General features: G+C 41.7%; 2 protein-coding genes and 1 pseudogene across 4 annotated transcripts; 1 reads left to right on the top strand and 2 right to left on the bottom strand.

Moving 5' to 3' along the window:
* The first annotated feature begins 1345 nt into the window (after positions 1–1345).
* LOC103715658 (laccase-4) lies at positions 1346–3714 on the top strand. The gene is made up of 5 exons (XM_039124158.3): positions 1346–1699; positions 1943–2187; positions 2280–2408; positions 2528–3496; positions 3584–3714. Exons 1-5 carry the CDS (start codon positions 1554–1556, stop codon positions 3712–3714), a joined length of 1620 nt encoding a protein of 539 aa, XP_038980086.3. The 5' UTR covers positions 1346–1553.
* A 1595-nt stretch (positions 3715–5309) lies between these two features.
* LOC103715660 (E3 ubiquitin-protein ligase SDIR1-like) lies at positions 5310–10912 on the bottom strand. The gene is made up of 9 exons (XM_008803369.6): positions 10649–10912; positions 10162–10330; positions 10004–10061; positions 9850–9902; positions 9520–9748; positions 9224–9359; positions 9027–9078; positions 5928–6053; positions 5310–5684 (listed from the first exon to the last, which is right to left on the bottom strand). The coding sequence occupies exons 2-9, from the start codon at positions 10237–10239 to the stop codon at positions 5559–5561; spliced, it is 858 nt and encodes a 285-aa protein (XP_008801591.3). The 5' UTR covers positions 10240–10330; positions 10649–10912; the 3' UTR covers positions 5310–5558.
* LOC120110149 (aspartic proteinase PCS1 pseudogene) lies at positions 10785–14020 on the bottom strand (annotated as a pseudogene). 2 transcript variants are annotated; one of them, XR_005510891.3, is made up of 2 exons: positions 12107–14020; positions 10785–10917 (listed from the first exon to the last, which is right to left on the bottom strand). The product of XR_005510891.3 is annotated as an aspartic proteinase PCS1 pseudogene, transcript variant X2 (transcript). The 2 variants fall into 2 exon arrangements; XR_015967691.2 differs by lacking the exon at positions 10785–10917 and having other exon boundaries at positions 11956–14018.
* Positions 14021–21041: the final 7021 nt, after the last annotated feature.

Here is a 21041-nt window from a genome sequence, read left to right as displayed (position 1 = left end):
TCGCAGGTATCATAAGTTGATTTCGTAGCATGGAACCACAAAAAGAGTGCCATGAAAACAATCGCAGATTTCTTTAATCTTAAAGTAGGCAATCGTTTTTTTTTTCTTCTTTTTTTGATAGTGAAGGGAGGTATTACCACCCAGAAGTAGGTAATTGGTTAAATAAAAAAGAAAAAAAAGAGGATGCAATTGACTATGTCTTTCTATCTATTTATCTATCTATCTAGCATTTGACTATGTCAATCGGCACGTAGCCTGTGAGTTCCAATGAAGGAAGTGGATTGGTCCTAAATTAGTTACAAATAAATAAATAAATTTTACCAAGCATCCTGTCATCACTCATTCTTACTTCAACAAGGGACAGCCATTAATTGTGAGGCATTGTTTGATGTAGCACGATGATGACATCACGGAAAAACTCTTCCATATAAGAGAATGAGTGTACTTATCAAGCAGTTAATCCTTTTAGTGCAAAACTGACATCCACTCTGTCCTGCCTTTTTACCAACTATACACTCATGTGGTCGCATGATTTAAATGCCAAATTCTCGTGTAACTTATATGGTATCACGTAGCATCCAGAGGCCTTAGAAGTTGGTGATGAGCTTCACTTTGACAAGAGCACACAAAAGATTTACGGTTGCAAGTATAATTTGATGTATGTATTCTTGCCCCCGACCAACTATTGCCAGGTGAAGAGATAACTTAGATGAGTGAGCTGGGCCAAACATCCTTCTCTTGCTTAAAGAACCAGAGAATAGAGACTAAGAAAGACCATTACCAGCCCCAGCACCTGCAGGATCTCATGCCACGACTATTTTGACAGGTTGTATATTGGAGAGAGCGAGAGGAAAGAAATCACATTAAAAGGAAACAGCTAATGAAGCGGACGAAGGCATTTGTCCAAGAGTCTCTGTCCTGACCAAATTACAACAATGACAGTACTGAACAATAACAGCAAGTTTCTCTCTCTCGGAGAGAGAAAATACCATCACGATTGTTAGCTTTGGACATGCCGTAACTAGCAAGGATATAAACTCACAGCCTCGGAATATATTTGTCTGGCTTTGGCAACACTCCAAAGCTAAGCTGGACTAGCATCCCCCATGAAAGGAACTCCTCCATCTCTCTTTATTGAGTGGCAACATGGAGTCACCTAATCCATGATCGCAATATTAAACCGTCATCTCCCTCTATATATGCACTCCCTCGCAAGCTCCAAATTAAGCACAAACCTAGCTATTCACATATCTTCCCGTTGGTCTGCCTTCCAAGCAAGCTAGCTAGCAAACTAGCTAGTTACTTTGCAAAAGAGGGAGTGAGATGGATGCCTGCCTTCTTCACTCGAGAGCTCTGGCCGGTGCTCTGGTCTTTGCTTTCGGCACCTTTCTTCTCTTCCCGGAGCTTTCATGCGCGCAACAAACTGGCATTACCAGGCACTACAAATTTGATGTATGTATCCTTCCAGACATGCATGTTCATGTGTACGTAGCGTTCATTCCAATCACTTTTATCCTTGAATATGCATTGCTTTCTTAATTCCTCAGATCCAAATGACCAACGTCACACGGTTGTGCCACACGAAGAGCATGGTGACTGTCAATGGGCAGTTCCCGGGGCCTAGAATCGTGGCCAGAGAAGGTGACCGTGTCATTGTTAAGGTGGTTAACCATGTCCAGAGCAATGTCAGCATACACTGGTACGTAAGGAACTCCCAAAACATAATAGCAGAATGATTATTGTGTTAATATATGAAGTTCCCTGGAGCACCAACATACTAGGTGGTCCTTGCTTCTTATTTACATTTTCTCAAATAAAAACAGGCTGGATCTACCACCTTTCTTCTCCTATATATATATATATAAACCCGGTAGTTCGGTATATGTTTGAGACACTAACAATATAGATCGATGCACTTGTAATGAATGGTGGTGGGGTGAAGGCATGGGGTTCGGCAGCTGAGAAGTGGTTGGGCTGACGGGCCGGCATACGTGGCACAGTGCCCCATACGAACGGGCCAGAGCTACGTCTACAACTTCACGATTGTGGCCCAGAGGGGAACTCTCTTCTGGCATGCCCATATATCGTGGCTCAGAGCCAGCCTCTATGGGCCCATTGTCATCCTCCCCAAGCTTGGTGTCCCCTACCCATTCGCCAAACCCTACAAAGAAGTCCCTGTGATCTTTGGTATAATGTCTCGTCTTCCATTTAAATTCAGAATTTTCCATGACGAAGTCTTGCCAGGAGTTGAATAAACCAGCATTTGCTTTTACTTGTAGGGGAGTGGTGGAACGCCGACACTGAAGCTGTAATTAACCAGGCTCTTCAAACAGGTGGAGGCCCAAATGTCTCTGACGCCTATACCATGAATGGGCTACCAGGGCCGTGGTACAATTGCTCAGCTAAAGGTACTGTCATCACGCTTCTACGTACGCGAGGAAAAATGCGAATGGTGATAATATTAATACTTATTTAAGCCTCTTAAGGGTAGTGTAACCTATGACATGATGATGGTGGCAATTAACAGATACGTTCAAGCTAAGTGTAAAACCTGGGAGGACATACCTTCTTCGCATTATCAATGCTGCACTAAACGACGAACTCTTCTTCAGCATCGCTAATCACACCCTCACCATTGTTGAAGTTGATGCTGTGTACGTGAAGCCCTTCGATACCGACACTCTCATCACAGCCCCTGGCCAGACCGCCAATGTCCTCCTCCGCACTAAGCCCAGCTTCCCCGGTGCTACGTTCCTAATGCTAGCAAGACCCTATGCCACTGGCCAAGGTATCTTCGACAACACAATCACTGCCGGCATTCTCGAATACCGACACTCCGATGCTTCGTCATCACCCTCCTCCAGCAAGAAGCTCCCACTATTCAAACCAAGCCTCCCATCTCTTAACGACACAACGTTTGTTGCAAGCTTCACCAGCAAGCTGCGTAGCTTGGCAACCACACAATATCCGGCCAAGGTTCCTCAAACCGTCGATAGGCACTTCTTCTTCACTGTGGGGCTGGGGACGAGCCCGTGCCCCCGGAACCAGACATGCCAAGGGCCAAATGGGACCAAATTTGCCGCCACCATCAACAACGTATCGTTCTCAATGCCCGCCACAGCCCTTCTCCAGGCCCATTTCTTCGGCCAGTCGAAGGGAATCTACACCCCAGACTTCCCCATCACCCCTCTGATACCATTCAACTACACGGGGAGTCCTCCCAACAACACACTGGTGGCCAGTGGCACCAGGTTGGTGGTACTCCCATTCAACGCTAGCGTGGAGCTAGTGATGCAAGACACCAGCATTCTGGGGAACGAGAGCCATCCACTGCACCTCCATGGCTTCAACTTCTTCGTGGTCGGCCAGGGGTTCGGGAACCATGACCCGGCGAAGGACCCGGCCAAGTTTAACCTTGTGGACCCGGTCGAGAGGAACACGGTAAGCGTGCCCCCTGGAGGATGGGTGGCCATCCGATTCCTGGCTGATAATCCCGGTGAGTATGTGCATGGTACGCATGCACTAGCGCATGTAAGTTTTGCCTGATTTCGTTCCGTGATCATGATGTGGTGGGCCCATGCAGGTGTGTGGTTCATGCATTGCCACCTGGAGGTGCACACGAGTTGGGGTCTGAAGATGGCGTGGTTGGTGTTGGATGGGAACCTCCCAAACCAGAAGCTTCCCCCGCCCCCGTCGGATCTTCCCAAATGCTAGACTTTAGTTTGTTTATTTTGATAAGTTCATCAAGTTCTTTTTTTTTTTTCCTTCCATCTCGTTCTGGGGTTAACTTACGGTGGCCACTTTTGGACCGGCGGCTCTCTCTTTTCACATAAACAAGGGAGATGTCTGATGCAAGAGAGTCCCTTCCTGTAACTCCTAGTTGAAAGTTTTTGACTTCGACAATAACAATGAAGACTGAGTTGGTTTAGGTTCTATTTTTCTCGCTTAAAGTAACAAATTTTTATTATTACAAAATTGTTGCTGCTGTTATAAACTATGATCAAAGCTAGTTAATTGCCTAGAGGTAGTCCTCCAGGTTGGAGTTAGGATTCTCTCTTGTTCAGGATTGGACTGCAGAGAGCCTCTCTTAATCACAACCATGTCATCACATAATATACAAGCGGCCAGGAGTGAGAGATACTGATCCTCTTCCATCCATTACCAAATTGGAGAAGATCTCAACTGAATCAACAGAAACCCAACAGAATGCCATGCATATAGGCCATAATTTTATCCTACTAAGCAATTACTTTTTTTTTTTTTGGTTAAAACGGCAATTCATATAGCTCTAACGTGAGTACATCCTGCCAAACCTGCCAAATCAGAAGAAAGCAAAAGATGCAAATGTGGCGGTAGCAATTACAAAGCAATTACTTTATCATTGCATGCTTTACACCTACTCCGTCGAACCTACACTTCATTTCTTTCACAAATTCAGCTAATAGAAGCGAGACAGGATCGTGTGTATGCTTCTTGAACACATTACGACGTCAGGAAAAAATAGGGTACCATGCTATTTGCCAACCGTTAGAGATACGCCACCGACCTGCTAAAAAGGAGTGAAAGGAAAATAATAATAATAAGGATGCCTAACTTGGGGGCATTACCATGCTATTAATATTGACCTAACGAACTCATCCCTCGAAGTCAAAATTGGGCTCTCACGTTGAACCGCGGAGTCATAACCCATCCCAAATTAGGCATCCAAAGATTCAGACACCCAAGTTTTGGACCATCGGAAGCATCCATTGATGAGTAAATTGATCGGGCATCCAGTTTTTCCGATTTGATATATTTGGTTTTCGCCCATGCCATGACCTCAATCCTAAAATTTCTTTTAGTATAACTAATTATCTTTAAATATCTGATATAATACATCAACATGAACATAAGGGCTTATTTCGGGGTTCTTTATCAGTTACAAATGTTCAAGCATTGGGACATCCTCTGAAGGAGTTTGTTCATTTGAAGTAGGCCCCAAGGCTTGTCTGATAATACAGAGCAGGCAAAGCATTATAAGTTGCGACAAAAAATAATACGAAAAAAAGTAATCACTTTTACCGGCAGCGACGAGCAGGTCCATATTGTTCACCACAAGTGTAAAATACCAGAGAAGATCATGACATTGGCACATCGTTTTGCATGCTGCCATGGAACTCAAACACAGTAACTAAATATTATCGACAAAATCACATCTCTTAACCCAAGCTTGGACCTGATCAGATAAATTAAAGGAACATAGGCAGGTAAAATTGGGAACAAACTAGATCCTGCCCGCATCAGCATCCATCCATCACAATGCAACTACAAAGTCTCAAGAAGAATTTTTTACTAAATGACCTGGCACTCATCTATTACAGTTGATGTGAATACAAAATAAAAATGAGACAGCATAACTAACCTTAACTATATTTAGACCACATACCGACTGACTAAACCCAGAGCCACTTTTAGTTACAGCGTGCATAGGTTCATACGAGTGTGTATCCATATCTTGTACACGCATATGCTTAGCTACGTACTTAGCTACACGCTTTTAGGTGTCGCAATATCATGTACTAAACCATATTAGATGCATCCATTTCACCATCACCACTTTCATGCCACCCAGAGCTCACCCTATGTTTACAGACAGGGCATGTACCTTGCTGGCGCAACCATGGATCAATACAGTTCACATGAAACTGCAACAAAAAGTACAGTACTTTAGCAGACACTCTAATTGACAGTAAAGCATGAGTACAATCATGATGCATATAGCACTAAAAAATATGGGCAGGATAGCTTGAATTTAGACAAAGTATAGATCTCCTTGTAGGTCCAGGAGTGACGAAAATTTTGAATTTACATAGTTTCACTAGAGTTTTAGATTAAAAAAACAACAGAAAGTTCAGAAGTATCAATACTTGAAATGCCATATCAATTACCTGATGCAAGCACGGTAAACTTCTTATCAGTTCTCCCGTATTAACTTGCTCCAAGCAAACAGTGCACGTCAGTTCATCTTCTGAGGTTTTCATACTCCCATCTGCTTTGACACTGTCCTGCTTCTTCTGCTTGGCAATAGTGATAGAGATTAGAATGGACATTACTAGGAGAAAATGCACTGTTCAATAGATAAATTTCAACTTATGTATTCCTGATATCTAAATTGATAAGTTTTAAGGAGTCGAAGTTAATCGATGTAGTAGAACTTCAAGAGCTGAAGTAATTCTATCTAATACCCTATTTAAAAGCTGCTGGTCAAACGGCTTCAATTCTCGCCTCCGCTGCCCAGCAGCTATTGATAAATGGACAATGGTAGGCCCCTTCATATGGGCAAATGGCAACAAAGCTTTATTGGGACCCGTTTACTAGCTCACTCAGACGGTCAATTTCTTTCCACATTCTATATGCATATTGTGTTGAGAGAGGGGGGGGGGGGGGGAGCATGTCTTTGTCTCCACAGGTGTCCAGATATGCCGTACCGGCCTGAACTGGACAGTACGGGACGTATCATACCGTACTGGTTTGGTACCGATATCCGATACGGATAGCATAGCGACACTCGGTACGCCAAAAAAATCTGTACCGCACCTACCGACACTGTGTTAGTGTGGCACCAGTACAGGATCCAATACCGAAATGGAGAACCTTGGTCCAGGTGATGTGATTTTGCTACCCCTCAAGTAGATTATCATTTTTCTTTGCTTATTTTACTTATTTCTTTTTCCTTGCATTTTAAGAGTACTTTACCTATACATTTCAAGGAGCTACTTCCTCTCTTAAGTTATGCCTATTTCACCAATATTTATTAGCATTTCTTCTCCTATCATTTTCCTTTCTATAAAGGCTCCTATTTTAATTGTCTTTATATTAGCAGTTTTGCACCAAGATTTCAATAATTGTATTGTTACATTACATTGGATGCCACCACAACTACTACTAATATAGTGGCTATAATAACAACCACTAAAACAACATCATATCAAAAACTAATGAGCAATAATCAAAAAAATAAGGCATTGTTCAAATCCCTATTCACTCAAATAAAAATTTAATTATTTTTCTTACATGGTACAAACTTTTTAGATGAAAACTTAGTACAAATTTAGCCAAAAAAAGTTTCAAAAAAATATTTTATTTACTAAAAGAACTGAAAATATAAAACAATAGCCATTTTTCTAGTCATATAACAACCATTATAGTAAGACAACAAACAAATTGTGACCACCATTAAAAAACCTGTTATTAATATGTACAACATAACATGCCCTCTCAAAAACTATTATAACAACCATCTTTCCAAAATTTATCTTTTGTAACCCATTTTTCCTCACTTTCAAAGCTTGCAAACCTTCAATTATTAATTAATTAAAAGCATACAAATATATGTACCTATGTATCATGCTACATCAATGACTATATATTATAGTGATCTTAGAGATCTCTATTAACTTATTATAAAGAATGTCTAAAATAAATATTATTTAATTATAACTCTTGTATAACGTATATTATTAAACATATCAATAACTATGAAATGATCCAAATGATGAATGAAGATCCATAAATTTGACCCTAAATAGTTGGAAAAGGCTAGCTAAGACAAAGGCAAAAGACATTAAAATAATGCATATTGTGACTATAATTGATTAAGTGGTGTATATTATGACTATAAATGACTAAGCAGGATAATTACAGGTAATTCAGATAAACTCATGTCTTATCAGAACCCTTTTCCTTTCCCTTTTTGAGGGTTCAAAACAAGAGTAAATTTCTCTTACAGGCAAGACTTGATTCTTTGGAGAAGCACAATAGCATCAATGATCCAACCGAAGGCAATTTCTTATGCAGTGCAGTACAATTTTAAGAAAAAGGCATTTCCAGGCAATGGTTATTAATCATAAGGCTATGATATGTACTGTTCTGTTGACCACATATAAAAAGTTCAAAATGAATTGGCAGATAAAGAGGCAAAAACTAAAAATTTAGAAGATTTACACAAAGAGGGTTCAACAGAATTAGTGGCTTAGATATGACAAAGATAAAGACAGGTTTGCCTTTGCCAACTGACACAAAAACTTGAACTAGAAGCCAGAAGGCAGTGGCCCAAAAAGCTAGCATTGAAGTTACCAACCTCCGACTGACAAGAGGCCTCAAATGATATCACTAAGAGAATGCTATTACTTTTTCATTATCATCAAAGTTATAATCTTTGTAGAAATGCAAAGGCCCAAAAAGCAAGAACTGACAGAAACAACTGGGTGTCGGAAATCACATCACTGAAAGAAAGATAATATTATTCTATGACCAAGTGTTTCACCAACCCTATCAACTGTTTTGGAATTCTCTCAGCCTCACCAAGAAGAGTGCTACCAATTCCTGATATCCAACTTATTTATTATTTCCCTCCTCCATGACCAAGCATTCCTCCATGCTCTCCAAATTTTTGGTCACTTTCTCAAGAACCCGGATTGATATCGCAATCTTTATTTTGCAAAGCTCTTGCCTAGAGATACTCTCCAAGCCCCATCCATCACCCCTTCTGCTATACAAGAATTTCCTCATAAATCTTTCCTCACCCAGTGGCTGCAACCATTTCCCAGAACATGTTAACTGATCTTATGTTCCTGAAACTCACACAATCCTCCATGAAATACCCCACAACGCATGAATACTCACAAAACCCCCAAACAAGAATATCTTTTGATGACTTCCAGCTCGAGTTGACAGCAGAACAAATAAAAAATGCTCCAGTTGTTTACAATAGATATTACTGCAGGTGATTTCACAAGAAAGAAGGGAAAATCTATCTTGCAAGAGGAACACTCATCCAAGTTAAAGAAGAATTATTATAACTCATGTATGCAGTTAATATCATTATCCACATCAAGTGAAGGATGATTTTGTTTTTCGTGCTCAATGGTGAGTTACATATCAGAAGGTGAAGTCCTCATCTGGATCTCTATATATCAAATAAATGACAATATAGACATGGCAGAATTATGTTTTAAAAAATATAGACATGGCAGAAAATGACTAACCTCAGTTACAGATGCAGAAGATGATGATGCCTGTTGTGGCGATGACCCATCACTGCTCAACAAAAAAAATACTTAAAAATCAAAATTTTCTTTTGAATTACTTTACTTTCAGTAGGTCACACCAAAGACAGACAACTTGAAGAGCGAAAAAAAAAAATCAAGGTGCAAAAACATTGAGATAAAGTATCATTTCTTGCCTCTGTCGGCTTGATGAAGAACCCTTATGCAACCGAGCTTTGTACTTGTGCACAGGAAGAGCATTAATTTCTTCCTCGCTCATAGAAGGAGCATCAGGAGCATTATCAGCATCTAGCGCTCTCAGAGCATCATAATCTGTAAGATGATGAATTCCGGTGATTAGCATGCAAAAAGTCTTCCAAACAACCAAAATATTAAAAACATAAACAGCTAGCATTGCCCAAGCCAAGGAGCTTCATCCAGCATACCAGCAAGCATCTTTAATCAAGAAACCGAAAACAAAATTAAGCCGTACCTAAATCATCAAACTCCCGGTCAAGAAGAGCAAGTTGGAGCCTAAGGCTTTGCAATCGCCCTCTTGTCGCAAAGGCTATGGATGATGGCACATGGAGACGCAACTCAGTGTGCCCAAGCAATCCACCGGCAGCTGCAGCATGAGCTTGGGCTTGGGCTTGAAGTTGCTGGCATGTGGCATACATCCTAAGGCTGGTGGCCATGAGAAACACACCCAACACTAGCCAAAGCTACAGCAACAATACACCCCGAAAGAAAATTTCTTCAGTCGCATACAAAAAGTCATGTAGACTCATACAAAAGCGTATGCCATGATTGAAAAAAAAAATACCAGAAAGTTTGGTGACATCTGATGTGAATTCAATATCATGAACAGCAAAAGAACTGCAAGAATGGCAGCGTAGATGAAATCAGACAGAGCCATTAGATTAAAATATTAACCAAAAGCATTCAAACTCCATTAGTGAAAGAAGCCAACTCGATACCGGTGACGAGAAAAGCCATGGAGTTGGTATTAACAGGCCGACCAACCGGATGCATACGCTGAGATTGAGACGAAAAATCAGCCAGAAATTACGATACTCCAGGTTACGAAAACGGAAGGATTTACGGTGCAAAGAAAAAGTTATGTGAAGTGGCATACCGCAGCGCGCCTCTCCGGGATGAACCCGGGGAATCCACTCCCAATGTCTGCCCTGCTTCCCCGGAAAACAAAACTCATGATTCCAGATGCTAACAGCCGCCTTCACGAGCAATGCCTTCGTCTCTAATTAACACACCGCCCCCTTTCCCGACTGTGAAAACGACAGCGCCTATCGAGAAAAAAGAAGCAATTTCAGTAAATTTCCTCAGAATATTCGGGTCCAGAAGGCTTGACACAAGACGATGCCATTCAAAAAATTGATTTTTCTCGGAATTCTCGGGTTAAATTGCCGCGCTATGATCTCCAGAGATCAACGTTCAAGAATCTTCCGGCAATTCGACGGTATTGCCCCAAAACGATTGTTAAAAGAAGAAAAAGGGTTCGGAAAAGTTCGAAAATCTTTCTAAAAGAAACCCTAGAAGCGTCGAATCAAATCTAGGTACTTAAGAGTCGAAATTCGAAGAGATCTAGAGAGGACTGGACTTACCCGACGATCGAAGAGCAGTTTGCTTGTTTTTCTTGACAGGAACGGATCGATCGCTCGCAGAGTGAATTGATCTCTTCTTTCTTTGTCTTCGCTTTTTAAAGCGAGAAGGAGAGAGCAGCGTCTCTTCTTGCCTTGAAAGGGAGGAGGACACGAGGGCGAGGAGAGAAGGGAAAGCCGACGCGTTCCCTGTCCACGCGGAGGCGTCTAAGCTCCCCGGTAATTAACAGCTCCGACAATAGGATGAACAATAGTCCGTAAAACTTTACAAACTGTGAAACAATAAAACCATGTAATAACGAGTATTAGTTGTGGAGAAAAATTATACCGCGAAATATGCTAACTATGTCCAAGTCCGGTAACTTTGATTGGAAATTTGCGCTAAACCATATTTATGTTGATTTTTTGAATTTTGATTATTAAATATCTTTCAAAATTTTTTATTGTTAACACGAAATAATTTTTGTTTTAACATATTTTTATAATTTTATTGATATTGGAAGTATTTTCCGCTTCTTCTGCCCCCCCCCCCCCCTCCCCCTTTTTTTTTTTTCTCTCTCTCTTTTTTATCTCATATATTGGCCCTCAATTCATTTCAAACAACATCTCTAGCTAATGCTTTACTAACTTAGCAAAATTATCCAGAACTTTTCTACAGTCTTAAATCACCTGTATGATCCTATTTATTTCAGTTAGTTTAGTGGAAACAAGCTCCATCCATCATTAACTTGGCTCAACCCGAACTCAAAAAAAGGTTGGTTCGAGAAGCTCAAACATAGGGGTGGTCTAAACTACGTTGGAGTGAATTACAAATAACTTTTTCAAAAAAATAAATGGTTAACCAAACATAAGCACTCTGAAAATTTATCACTTTTTCGTGGTCAACCAAACATGTCAAAAGTATTTTTTCAAGCATCCTCTTTTTAGAAATATACTAAGAGAAAAAATATTTTCCACGAACCAAACGAGCCCTTACTGTCACGGAAAGAATAAAAAAAGATAGCAAAACCTTGACACCTATAGGCAGTTATAACCAAAACAAGAAGCCCCTTGTGGAAAGGATTAAGGGGAAGATGGAACAAGAACTACAAGAACAAGTCATCAGTTCAAATTGCATCTAGTAATTGATTCAATTAGATCTCTTGTGGATAGATATAGGAAATTATAGCTAGCAGTGTATGGATAACATAACATAAGATTATTATTCAGCTAATTAGATAGATATCATAGAAAAAGATACAAATAATTTTATCCGGACATATGGATAGCTTTAAACACCATCTCTGTTCTCATTTTTTTATCCTGGGTGGTTTTCTTTTTTTTTGTTTTAAATCATTTCTTTAGTAACATAGCATCCCTTTCATCTTTTGTAAGATAAAATGGTGACGATCAGAGGCACAACAAATGGGTAAATGCAAGGACCAAACCGGACGCGACAATATACAAATTAATTACACGTACACAGTATTCTGTATTCGAGATCAAAAAGGATGGGCCGATAGGGCGGCCCAACCCATCAGAGGCGCTGGGCGGCCTGGGCGCAGTGAACGGGCGCGAAGCCCACCCTGGAGTTGCGGAGGTCGTAGTCCACCCACACATCCTGCTGGTGGTGGTGCCCAATCACGTACGCCGACAGGGGCACCAGATCCGAGTTCCCGAAGGTAAAGCACCACACCGCGTCCCGCCCCCGCGCCTCTCCGGCCGCCCGGTACAGCAGCCGCTCGCCCGCCACCCTCACCTCCGCACCCCCGCGGAACATCAGCGTCACCGCCGGCAGCCGCCACGACGGCGGCGCAGCCCCCGCCGGGATCCGGAAGCACAGGTCGAACGCCCCCTGGAACACGAAGTCCGGCTCGTTCAGGACGGTCAGGACGCCCTTCGTCTGCCTCAAGAATTCGGCTTTCAAGGCGTCGTAGGCGGCGCCCAGGAGGAAGGTGAACTGGGTGCCGGAATCCACCATGGTCTGGCCGGCGCCGGTGTGGTCGGGGACGAGCACGGATTTGGGGATGGGGAGGAGGACGGCTGCCACGCGGATGCCGTCCAGCTGGACGGTGTAGGCCACGCGGTCGAAGTAGGGGAGCGGCAGTGAGATCTGGACGAGCGGGGTGTAGTGGAGGGGCATGAGAAAGGGAGGCGGGGCGTCGCCGAGGAGGAGGACCCCCGTGGCGGCTCCACCGGCGATGCAGTAAGAGAACCGCTGGATGGCGGTCTGGGTGACGAAGGAGAGGGATCCCCTGTTCATGCCCAGCAGACCGGCGGTGGTGGAGCCGTCGCCCCCGGAGGTCGAGGAATAGGCGGAGGCCATGCAGCCGAAGATGGTGGACAGACGAGTGGACTGGCCAAGGCGGAAGGAGTCGGCGGCGAGGGTGCCCTCGGAGGTGGAGGCGTCGGCGTAGGAGAGGGACACGTGGCAGAGGGAGGTGGCGTGGTCGCAGGAGGCCGGGATCGGAAGGTCGCGGGTGCCGTCGCGGCAGGTGGCGGAGGAGCACCGGACAGGAGCGTAGGAGGAGGAGGCGCGGGGGTGGAAGGAGGGGCCGCCAGCGGTGGCGTTGCAGAGGAGCCAGCAGAGCTCGCTGCCGGTGTCGAGCACCATGGAGACGTTCTGGGGCGGCGTTCCAACGGAGAGGGAGACGGTGAGGCTCACGTTGTGGTGGAATAGGAGCTTGTTGCGAGGCCCGGGGAGGGCCAAAGATGAGACCTTTTGGGTTCTCAGAGGTAAAATAAAGGGTTTTGGCTTTCCTCCCGTACTAGCACCGGCAGAGGCATTGCTGGTAGCCGTTACTGTCGTCGAGGAGAGGGAGATTAAGGGTTGGCAGAGAGCAAGAAAAATGAATAGGAGAAAAGTAGAAGGAGAAGCAGAAGCAAGTACTAGTTTTGGTATCATTGGGAACGAGGGATGATAAGGAATGGAAAGGAAAAAAGATTCGGAGGAAGGAGGGAGAAACTTGGAGCAGAGTTAAGTAGAAGCTAGTTAGCAGGAAGAGTTTATTAAGATAAGGGAGGGTGACGAGATGTGATTTGGTGCTAGAAAGGATTGGAGGGAGTAGGGTTGGTATAGGGTGAGAAAGGGGAGGCCGCGAGAGGTGGGAAATATTACTGTGTACGTGTGGACTCCAGGGGGTCTCCATCCTGTCTCTTTTGGATTTGCGGTGAGAGAGAGAGAGGGGGGGGCTCCGTTTTATTGGAGAGAGTCTCTGTATACCTGACTCTGTAGCCGTCGAGCCGGCTTAACCCGTTTCGGTGGCAGGGTCACGGTTCACCGGTTCAACGGCAAGTTGACCGCGATTCAACCGGACTGATTCCAGAAAAGATATTTCTCATCTGCAGTGCATGTGAGGTTCTCTTCTAAATGAATCCCCAAATCTCCCAGCAAGCTTAAGCGATTGGGAACGAAAAAAATTTTCTTCTCTGCGTCGGGGCAAGACTTCAAGGTATTAATAGAGTGCGAAATGGGCATCGAAGAGATTGCGATAGCAAAAAAATCTTTTTTTTTTGTTTGGAGCCGAGCCGGGATAAATGGCGGTTCACAGGTCGGGCGGGTCGACTCGTTCAACCGGAACGGATCTCCAAAACATTGACTGATATTAGATTATAATAGATTTGATGTCAGGACTTACGGAACAGAACATAACTGTTCTTGGCTCCGGTTCTCCGGAAGAGAAACAGACAACGATAGGCCAACTCTTTCTGCTCACCAAAATAAAGGCCTACAATTATTCCTCAGGGGAGCGATTTTTTTTTTTCGGTACATCTCAGTGTAGGTATTATATCACTGCCTACAAATTACCAAACCTTTCAAGCCTTCAGGAAGCACATGATTGGTCTAAGGATTTGCATGGAACAAAGGGGAATCACGGGGCACATTAATCTGCAGCGTTTACGTACAACCAGGAGGGTGAATGGGCCAGAGATGAACAGAAGTAGGACATAGAGGAGAAGAATACCATCCCGAAGACATCGCCGACCATCTGGTTGCGACTAAGATTGGAAGGTAATGGCCATCATTTCTCCGAGACAGAAAGCAAGAGGGTATTAAGAAGGATTTGAGCATCATGTGACACACCACCTTGTACGAGCCTTTACAGCCTCTTAGGCGCAGTCAATGTCAGCTCCTCGTGAACTAAAAGCAATGGTGAGTACATCTGGACCCAGCCTAACGGCCATTCTCTAGTAAAAGCTGTCTGCTGTACCAACCGAGACCACTGAGCCCCGTGCCCCATGGCTGGCCCTCTCGCATCCCGGAGAAGGTCCTCCGCTTTAGGTGGTGATGCCACCAAGAGATGCAGCCCTGGTGGGCCTATTAAGAAGAGCCCTGGTCTCAGGCTCTTCTTAGCCCAAAACCGATTTCATTGCTGCCCAGTGGACATTGACCATGAAACTTCCGAGTGACGGAGAACAATCTACCGCCATGATCTAGAAGAGGATGCTGTTCATGTATTGCAGCTGGCTCTTACAAGTTTGGAAGCTTTGGACTTCGGAGCATGCACTTTAGTCTGTCCAACTTTAAGAGAGCAATACATATAAGATTGTGACCAGGAATAAGAGGCCAACTAGGCCTGACTTTAGAGAAAGAGAAGCTGGCAACTGTGACCCTTTTTTTCCAAGACATATGGGAATAAAACCAACCACCTAGTACCACTTAGTCCAACTTTAAGAGAGCAATGGAAGAGTAATAAATTGTTGAGAGAGAGAGAGAGAGAGAGAGAGAGAGAATAATTTATTCCAGGACTGACAACACACAGGGAAACTGGATCGCTAAGCTTCACATATAGCAAGGATCGGAAAAAGTAACCACTATTCGGATCGGGATAAGCATGCATGGCCAGCGTTCCAAGAAGTGGACTTGTGAATCCTATCACCTCCCACGTGATAATAAGACCCGAAGAAAACTCTACAGCAGGGGTCGTGCGTGGGCCTCCAATGATTCTGTTCCTCCTCTATTGTATTGTTTTCTTTCCATTAGTTCAGCTGGCTATGCCTACGCAAGATTAGTATCATTAGCAACTGATGTACTGAAAAAAAAAAAAAAATCCTCCAGTTAGATCCAAGAAGGCAATCATTGCAGGGGTGACTCCAACGTGTCGCAACTATGCACCTGGTGGTGACAGGATCGTCTATCTTAATGAACTGCAGTAGTTTAACAATGATTATTAAGCTAACCCCACTGGTCCCTGGCGAAGAAATGATATTTAGAAAGCCAAGAGGAAGTCCATCACTGTGTAAATAATTTATTTGGTAGAAAAGCAAGTTTTCCAGCAATGCTGGTTTCTTGAGAAGGCTCTACCTACCGACATATACTTTCCTTGTCTACATCTCCCTCTTGTTGGGGTTTTAACTTAAAAAAAAAATAATTTCAAAAATAAATATATCAAATTTATCTCATAAATTTTAGATGCTTTAAAATATAGGATAAAGCTCTTATCCTTTTCTTTAGATGCTTCTTTTAGAAGAGCCTTGAAGCTTCAAGTCTATGATCCAGTCTATGCTATTTGCATGATGGAAAATAGTAGGAACTAGACATTAGAAGAATCCGCAAATGAATATTCTGAGGTGTGACTCCTGAAAATAATGTTTGAAAAAAGAACGTTAATTTTGGTTTCTGTAAGAATGCGTTGTTTCTGAAACATCGCATCTCCATAATTAATTCTAAACCAATCCAATCTCTCTCTCTCTTTCTCATTAATTGGTACCCAGTCTTCCAAAAAGTTTCTTCCACAATAGAATTCTTCTACTCTTCAACTTTCTACTTTTTATTTTTTTTATCTTTTCTAGACAATTGAAGAAGTCGGTCGGATCAAACCTTCTCAGCAATCGTGCTCGTTAGAGGAGGATCAAGCTAAGCCGGATTGTTGTAATTTGGAGATGAGATCGCCGCAAACCCATACATAGGGGGCAAATCATGTTCTTAGGATAATGTATATTACAAGCCTCGATCCAAACAAGCTCTTTTCATTCTTCAGAGTTTATTCTAGTATATTATTCATTTATAATACTTCTATAAAATAATAATATAGTAATTTTTAGGCAACCATTTTCTCCAATACCTCTGTTATACGATCAGAAGTTGCTATCAAACAACAGAAGGTGGCGCGTATAATTGCATCTCCTGAAAAGAAATTGTTTTATGCGGTGAAAGTTAAAAGTGATGCAGATGGATACCTACGTAGCAAATGAAAACACGTCACTTGGCCTTCAATAAACGATGAACATGGTTCCTATTGCCTGGGCCTCACAGTACTCGTTCAGCTTAAAAGCTCTCTCACCCTGAACTGTCCCATTGATGAGTACTGTTGCTCCAACTGGTAGTTAAAGTTAAAAATGATGGGTGCCGAAGGATGCTCTGCATGACGTCCCACAGTTTCTTTTATTTGTGTATGCTCACGACCTGCCTCCATTAGCGACAACTTGGAGCTCAGAAACTGAGCCGAAGAAGCAATCAGTGGGCAAAGTCCTCTTCTTTGGCTACAGTTAGGAGCAAATATTGGCTAAAATTTGTCTTCTAGTTCATTTCGCATTTGCGTAATCTTCTCTGCCAGGTGGCGCCACCGTATTGCCTGCATGCAATTGCTTACGTTGATTTATCCGGGGTTGCGACTGGCACCAGCACGGAAGCACCAACCAATTACTGGATGCTCATCAAGTCCTCTGCAGAACCAGATCCATGACTTCACCAATTGCCGGGTGGCTTATTTTGCATCCCTTTCATAAAAAAAAAGGGACTTCGCCAATTGTCTGCCGCAGCTAAGTTCCCATGAAACCCACAAAAATATGTTGGTTTTCTAGGGTTGGCCATGGTAAGTACGTACGTACACAGCCCAGCATCCACTTATGCGGATTAGAAGTTTGAAGAGATTAATGACATAATTCCAAATGAAATGTTTAATTCCAGCGGTCATCTTCATTCCCATCCACCTTTAAAGATGTACTAACGTCTGCTATTAATTCCAACCCAAGAGGTTATGATAGCCTTTAAGGTTCTGCCTCACTGCCACCCTCTCATCTGTCCTTTGTTTTGTTTTGTTTTTTATTTTTTATTTTTTATTTTTTTATACAACGGCAGCCCAAACAGTGTAAATACAACTAATAAAATTAAAAAAAAATAACGTAAATATAAAGAAATAGCTATATCAGTAGTTCATAGAATTACACCAATTAGCTGCCTTATTGGCCTTCCTGAAGACATGAACTGCTTGAAAGAAATCCAAATTTCCTACGAGTCGACAGATATCATGCAACAATGGGTGTCTACACCCATACTGGTTCTCTTTCCGAATCCAATCAATCATGATAGAAGAGTGCCCCTCAAGATACACTCTGTTCGCGCCAAGTACCTACCTCACGAAGGTGATACCCTCCCAAGCTGCTTGAAGCTCAGTCCCAATAGCAGTCATGCCCGAAAAATGCTATCCCCCTGCTGCAATCAATCTGGATGCATGATCCCTGATTATAAAACCAACTCCACCGCTAGCTCCATCGGCAAAGGCACTGTCATCAAAATTCATTTTGAAATAGTCGAAAGGTGGAGGCACCCAAAAGAAGAAGATAAACTGGACGTTGTTGCAATAGAGTAGGTGTCCCAAATTTTTCTAGCCATCCTAGATGATCCGCAGTGGTGGCTATAGTGAGCTCTGCAACATGTCGAAGAGTCCTATCTACAATCAACCTCACGTGCGTCCATCTACTCTCGAATAGATGGGCGTTTCTATCATATCAAATATGATAGGCTAGGTAAACACCTGGGATACCTCGCCTGCAGTATTTGGTCTCCGTATGGAGTCCTTCAGGAAATGAAGGAAAGCCTCAACCTGACACCCCAATACGCTGCACGAGAAAGAACGCATCCCTCCAAATCTGAATAGCCTGGAGACACTCGAAGATGACATGACTCATGCGGTTTTCTTTAAGCTAATTCTACAGAAAACATACCATTTTGGATTTTAGGATGCAATCGTGTTAAATTGATGGAGGCCAAATCTCCGCATAGTAACACGGATATCCAAATCAAGCCCATACCACCGCAATTATGGCACGACTCGAAAGTCCCATCCCTCCGTCGTAATCTCTCACAGCAACCAGTCCTAGACTGCACGTTGCACTGCTTGGATTCGAACTCTGCCTTGAGGCAGCTAGAATGATCAAAAATAGGCTTTTTCCCTTAAAGTCATTTACAGCCCAGGCTAAAACCAATATGGCAGCATTTATAGTCTAAAACAGTGGAAAATAAAGCATCCTATATATTTATCTATTTTATTATATAATAATTATCAGGATCACACATAATCTCATTCATTATAATATATGTACGATCTTAAATATCATAGTTGTCATATATTATACACAAAATCTTAGTATATCAGCTCAAAATAATCTCCAAAAAAATCATATTAAATACATAATCTTAGTATATCAACAGCGAAAAAGGCAACGGTTTTTTTTTTTGCTTACATAGTGGTTTTTAAGTTTTGGCTGTAGTTTTTCTATTTTAGGTAATGGTTCTTTTAGATTTTGACAGCGGTTTTTCTATTTAGGTAGTCATGACGGTTTTTAAGAGAATTTGACCGTGGTTTTCCTATTTTACACAAGTTATTTATATTTAGGTAGAGGTTTTCTAACAATTTTTACAATACATTATTTATTTTAGGCAGCAGTTTTTCATCTTTACCCAATGATATTTCTAGGTTAAGGCAACAGTTTTTCATGCTTAGACAATATATATATATATATATATATATATATATATATATATATTTAGGTAGCACTTTTTAATGTTCAAACAACGGTTCATTGTTTAAGCAACAATTTTCAAAAAGTTTTGCACAACCTTTTTTTATTATAGGCAATTGTTTTGTTAGAAGTTTTGGCTGCAATTTTTTTTTTATATTTAGGCAACAGATTTCTACCGCTGCATATCCCATTTTAAGCAACTGTTTGCGTATTCCATTTTTATATTCAAGTAAGTGCTTGCAATAGCTTTCGCAATGGTTTTATACTGCTGCACATTATTTGCTCAATAACCTATATTTCCCTAATATCATTAAATCCTAATAACACCTAACAATTGAAATTATATCTGCAAAATCTATTTATCAAAATAAAATCTTAACCGTGTACGAACATAATATCCAATCTCCAACTTAATATACCATCAACATTCAATAATAAAAATCCAAAAAAATATAAGAAACAACATTCCGTAATCAATATCTCTCCCTAGATGATCCCCTTCATGCTATGACAAATGATCCTCTCCCTCCAAATCATCATCTCCTCTTGAAGCATGTCTCTATCATGAATAAAAATAAAATATATAAGAACCAACATTCAACAATCAAAGTTCTAAAAAATATAGGCTTACTATATGTAATGAAAATTATTTTATTTATTTAGTAAACAACAAAAATATTTTGTTACATAGATAATTAATACACACGTATATGTAAAGAGGAAGAATCATATGCACCAGCTGAAATTTAGACTTTTATGCAACAGTGTCTGAAAACCGTTGCATAGCCGTGCATAATGTATATATCCGAGAGTAATGGTTTAAAACCACTGCTCTAAAACCGCTACTTAAAATTGGATTTGAAATAATGGTTTAAAAAACCACTGCCATAAACCCACGTATGCAACAGTTTTTTTTAGCTGCTGACTTCTAGCCATTGCCGAAAGACAATTTTGTTGTAATACAGGATTTTCCTCCACTATAAGAATAAGAAAAATTGTCGTTGAATTATCGACACTAGATAGAAGCATTGGAATATTAAGGGCTTCGACGACGCTGAGCAAAATGTCGGTGGAAGCTGTTAATTACCGACGCTTATAAGCATTGAAAGGCCTAAAAGATCCATCATTTTATGCAATAGCTACAAAATCCGCTAGTTAAAATTATAACTTTAGGCAACCATTACATTAACTGCGGCAAAAAAAAAAAAAAACACAGATAATGATGGTAATTAATCATTACTTATTGGCAGATTGTAAAAGCAACAGTGGCAAAAATTGCTGCTGAAATGTGAACTTTTATGCAACAAATCTGAAAACAACTGCATGGACATTGTATAATATATCTTAGGGCAACGTTTTAAAACTGCTGCTTTAACTGCTGTCTAAAATTGGATTTAAGACAGTGGTTAAAAAAACCACTGCCATAGAACCAATGCTTGTAACAGGTTTTTTACCTGCTATTTTCTAACTGTTGCCTAAAACTATTTTTACTTCCTTTTTTTGGTCCTTTTCCATCATTTTAAATAGCCCACCTATCCCACTATGCCCATTCAGAAGTTTTGAGAAGCTTGGAATTTCTATTCCCACACTTTCACGATTGCAATTTAATATGGAGGCCAGAAAAGCCATTTTTTGTTCTCTGCTGCTGGTGCTGCTGATCTTGGCTTCTGGT

Source organism: Phoenix dactylifera, chromosome 8 (genome assembly GCF_051530095.1).
Source record: "Phoenix dactylifera cultivar Ajwa chromosome 8, Ajwa_hap1_PhDact_Kaust_v1.1, whole genome shotgun sequence".
Lineage (NCBI taxonomy): Eukaryota > Viridiplantae > Streptophyta > Magnoliopsida > Arecales > Arecaceae > Phoenix > Phoenix dactylifera.
The sequence above is the reverse complement of the archived record's forward strand: the minus strand, read 5'-3'. Positions and strand labels throughout refer to the sequence as shown.

Excerpts from the sequence above, each read along its gene's own strand:
- LOC103715658 (XM_039124158.3), top strand. The coding sequence starts at position 1,554 with ATGACCAACGTCACACGGTTGTGCCACACGAAGAGCATGGTGACTGTC. Across the intron at positions 1,700-1,942 it reads AGCAATGTCAGCATACACTG|GCATGGGGTTCGGCAGCTGA; the intron begins GTACGTAAGGAA and ends GGTGGGGTGAAG. Across the intron at positions 2,409-2,527 it reads GTACAATTGCTCAGCTAAAG|ATACGTTCAAGCTAAGTGTA; the intron begins GTACTGTCATCA and ends GGCAATTAACAG.
- LOC103715660 (XM_008803369.6), bottom strand. The coding sequence starts at position 10,239 with ATGAGTTTTGTTTTCCGGGGAAGCAGGGCAGACATTGGGAGTGGATTC. Across the intron at positions 9,903-10,003 it reads CATGGCTTTTCTCGTCACCG|TTCTTTTGCTGTTCATGATA; the intron begins GTATCGAGTTGG and ends CCATTCTTGCAG. Across the intron at positions 6,054-9,026 it reads CTTCTGCATCTGTAACTGAG|AAGAAGCAGGACAGTGTCAA; the intron begins GTTAGTCATTTT and ends ATTGCCAAGCAG.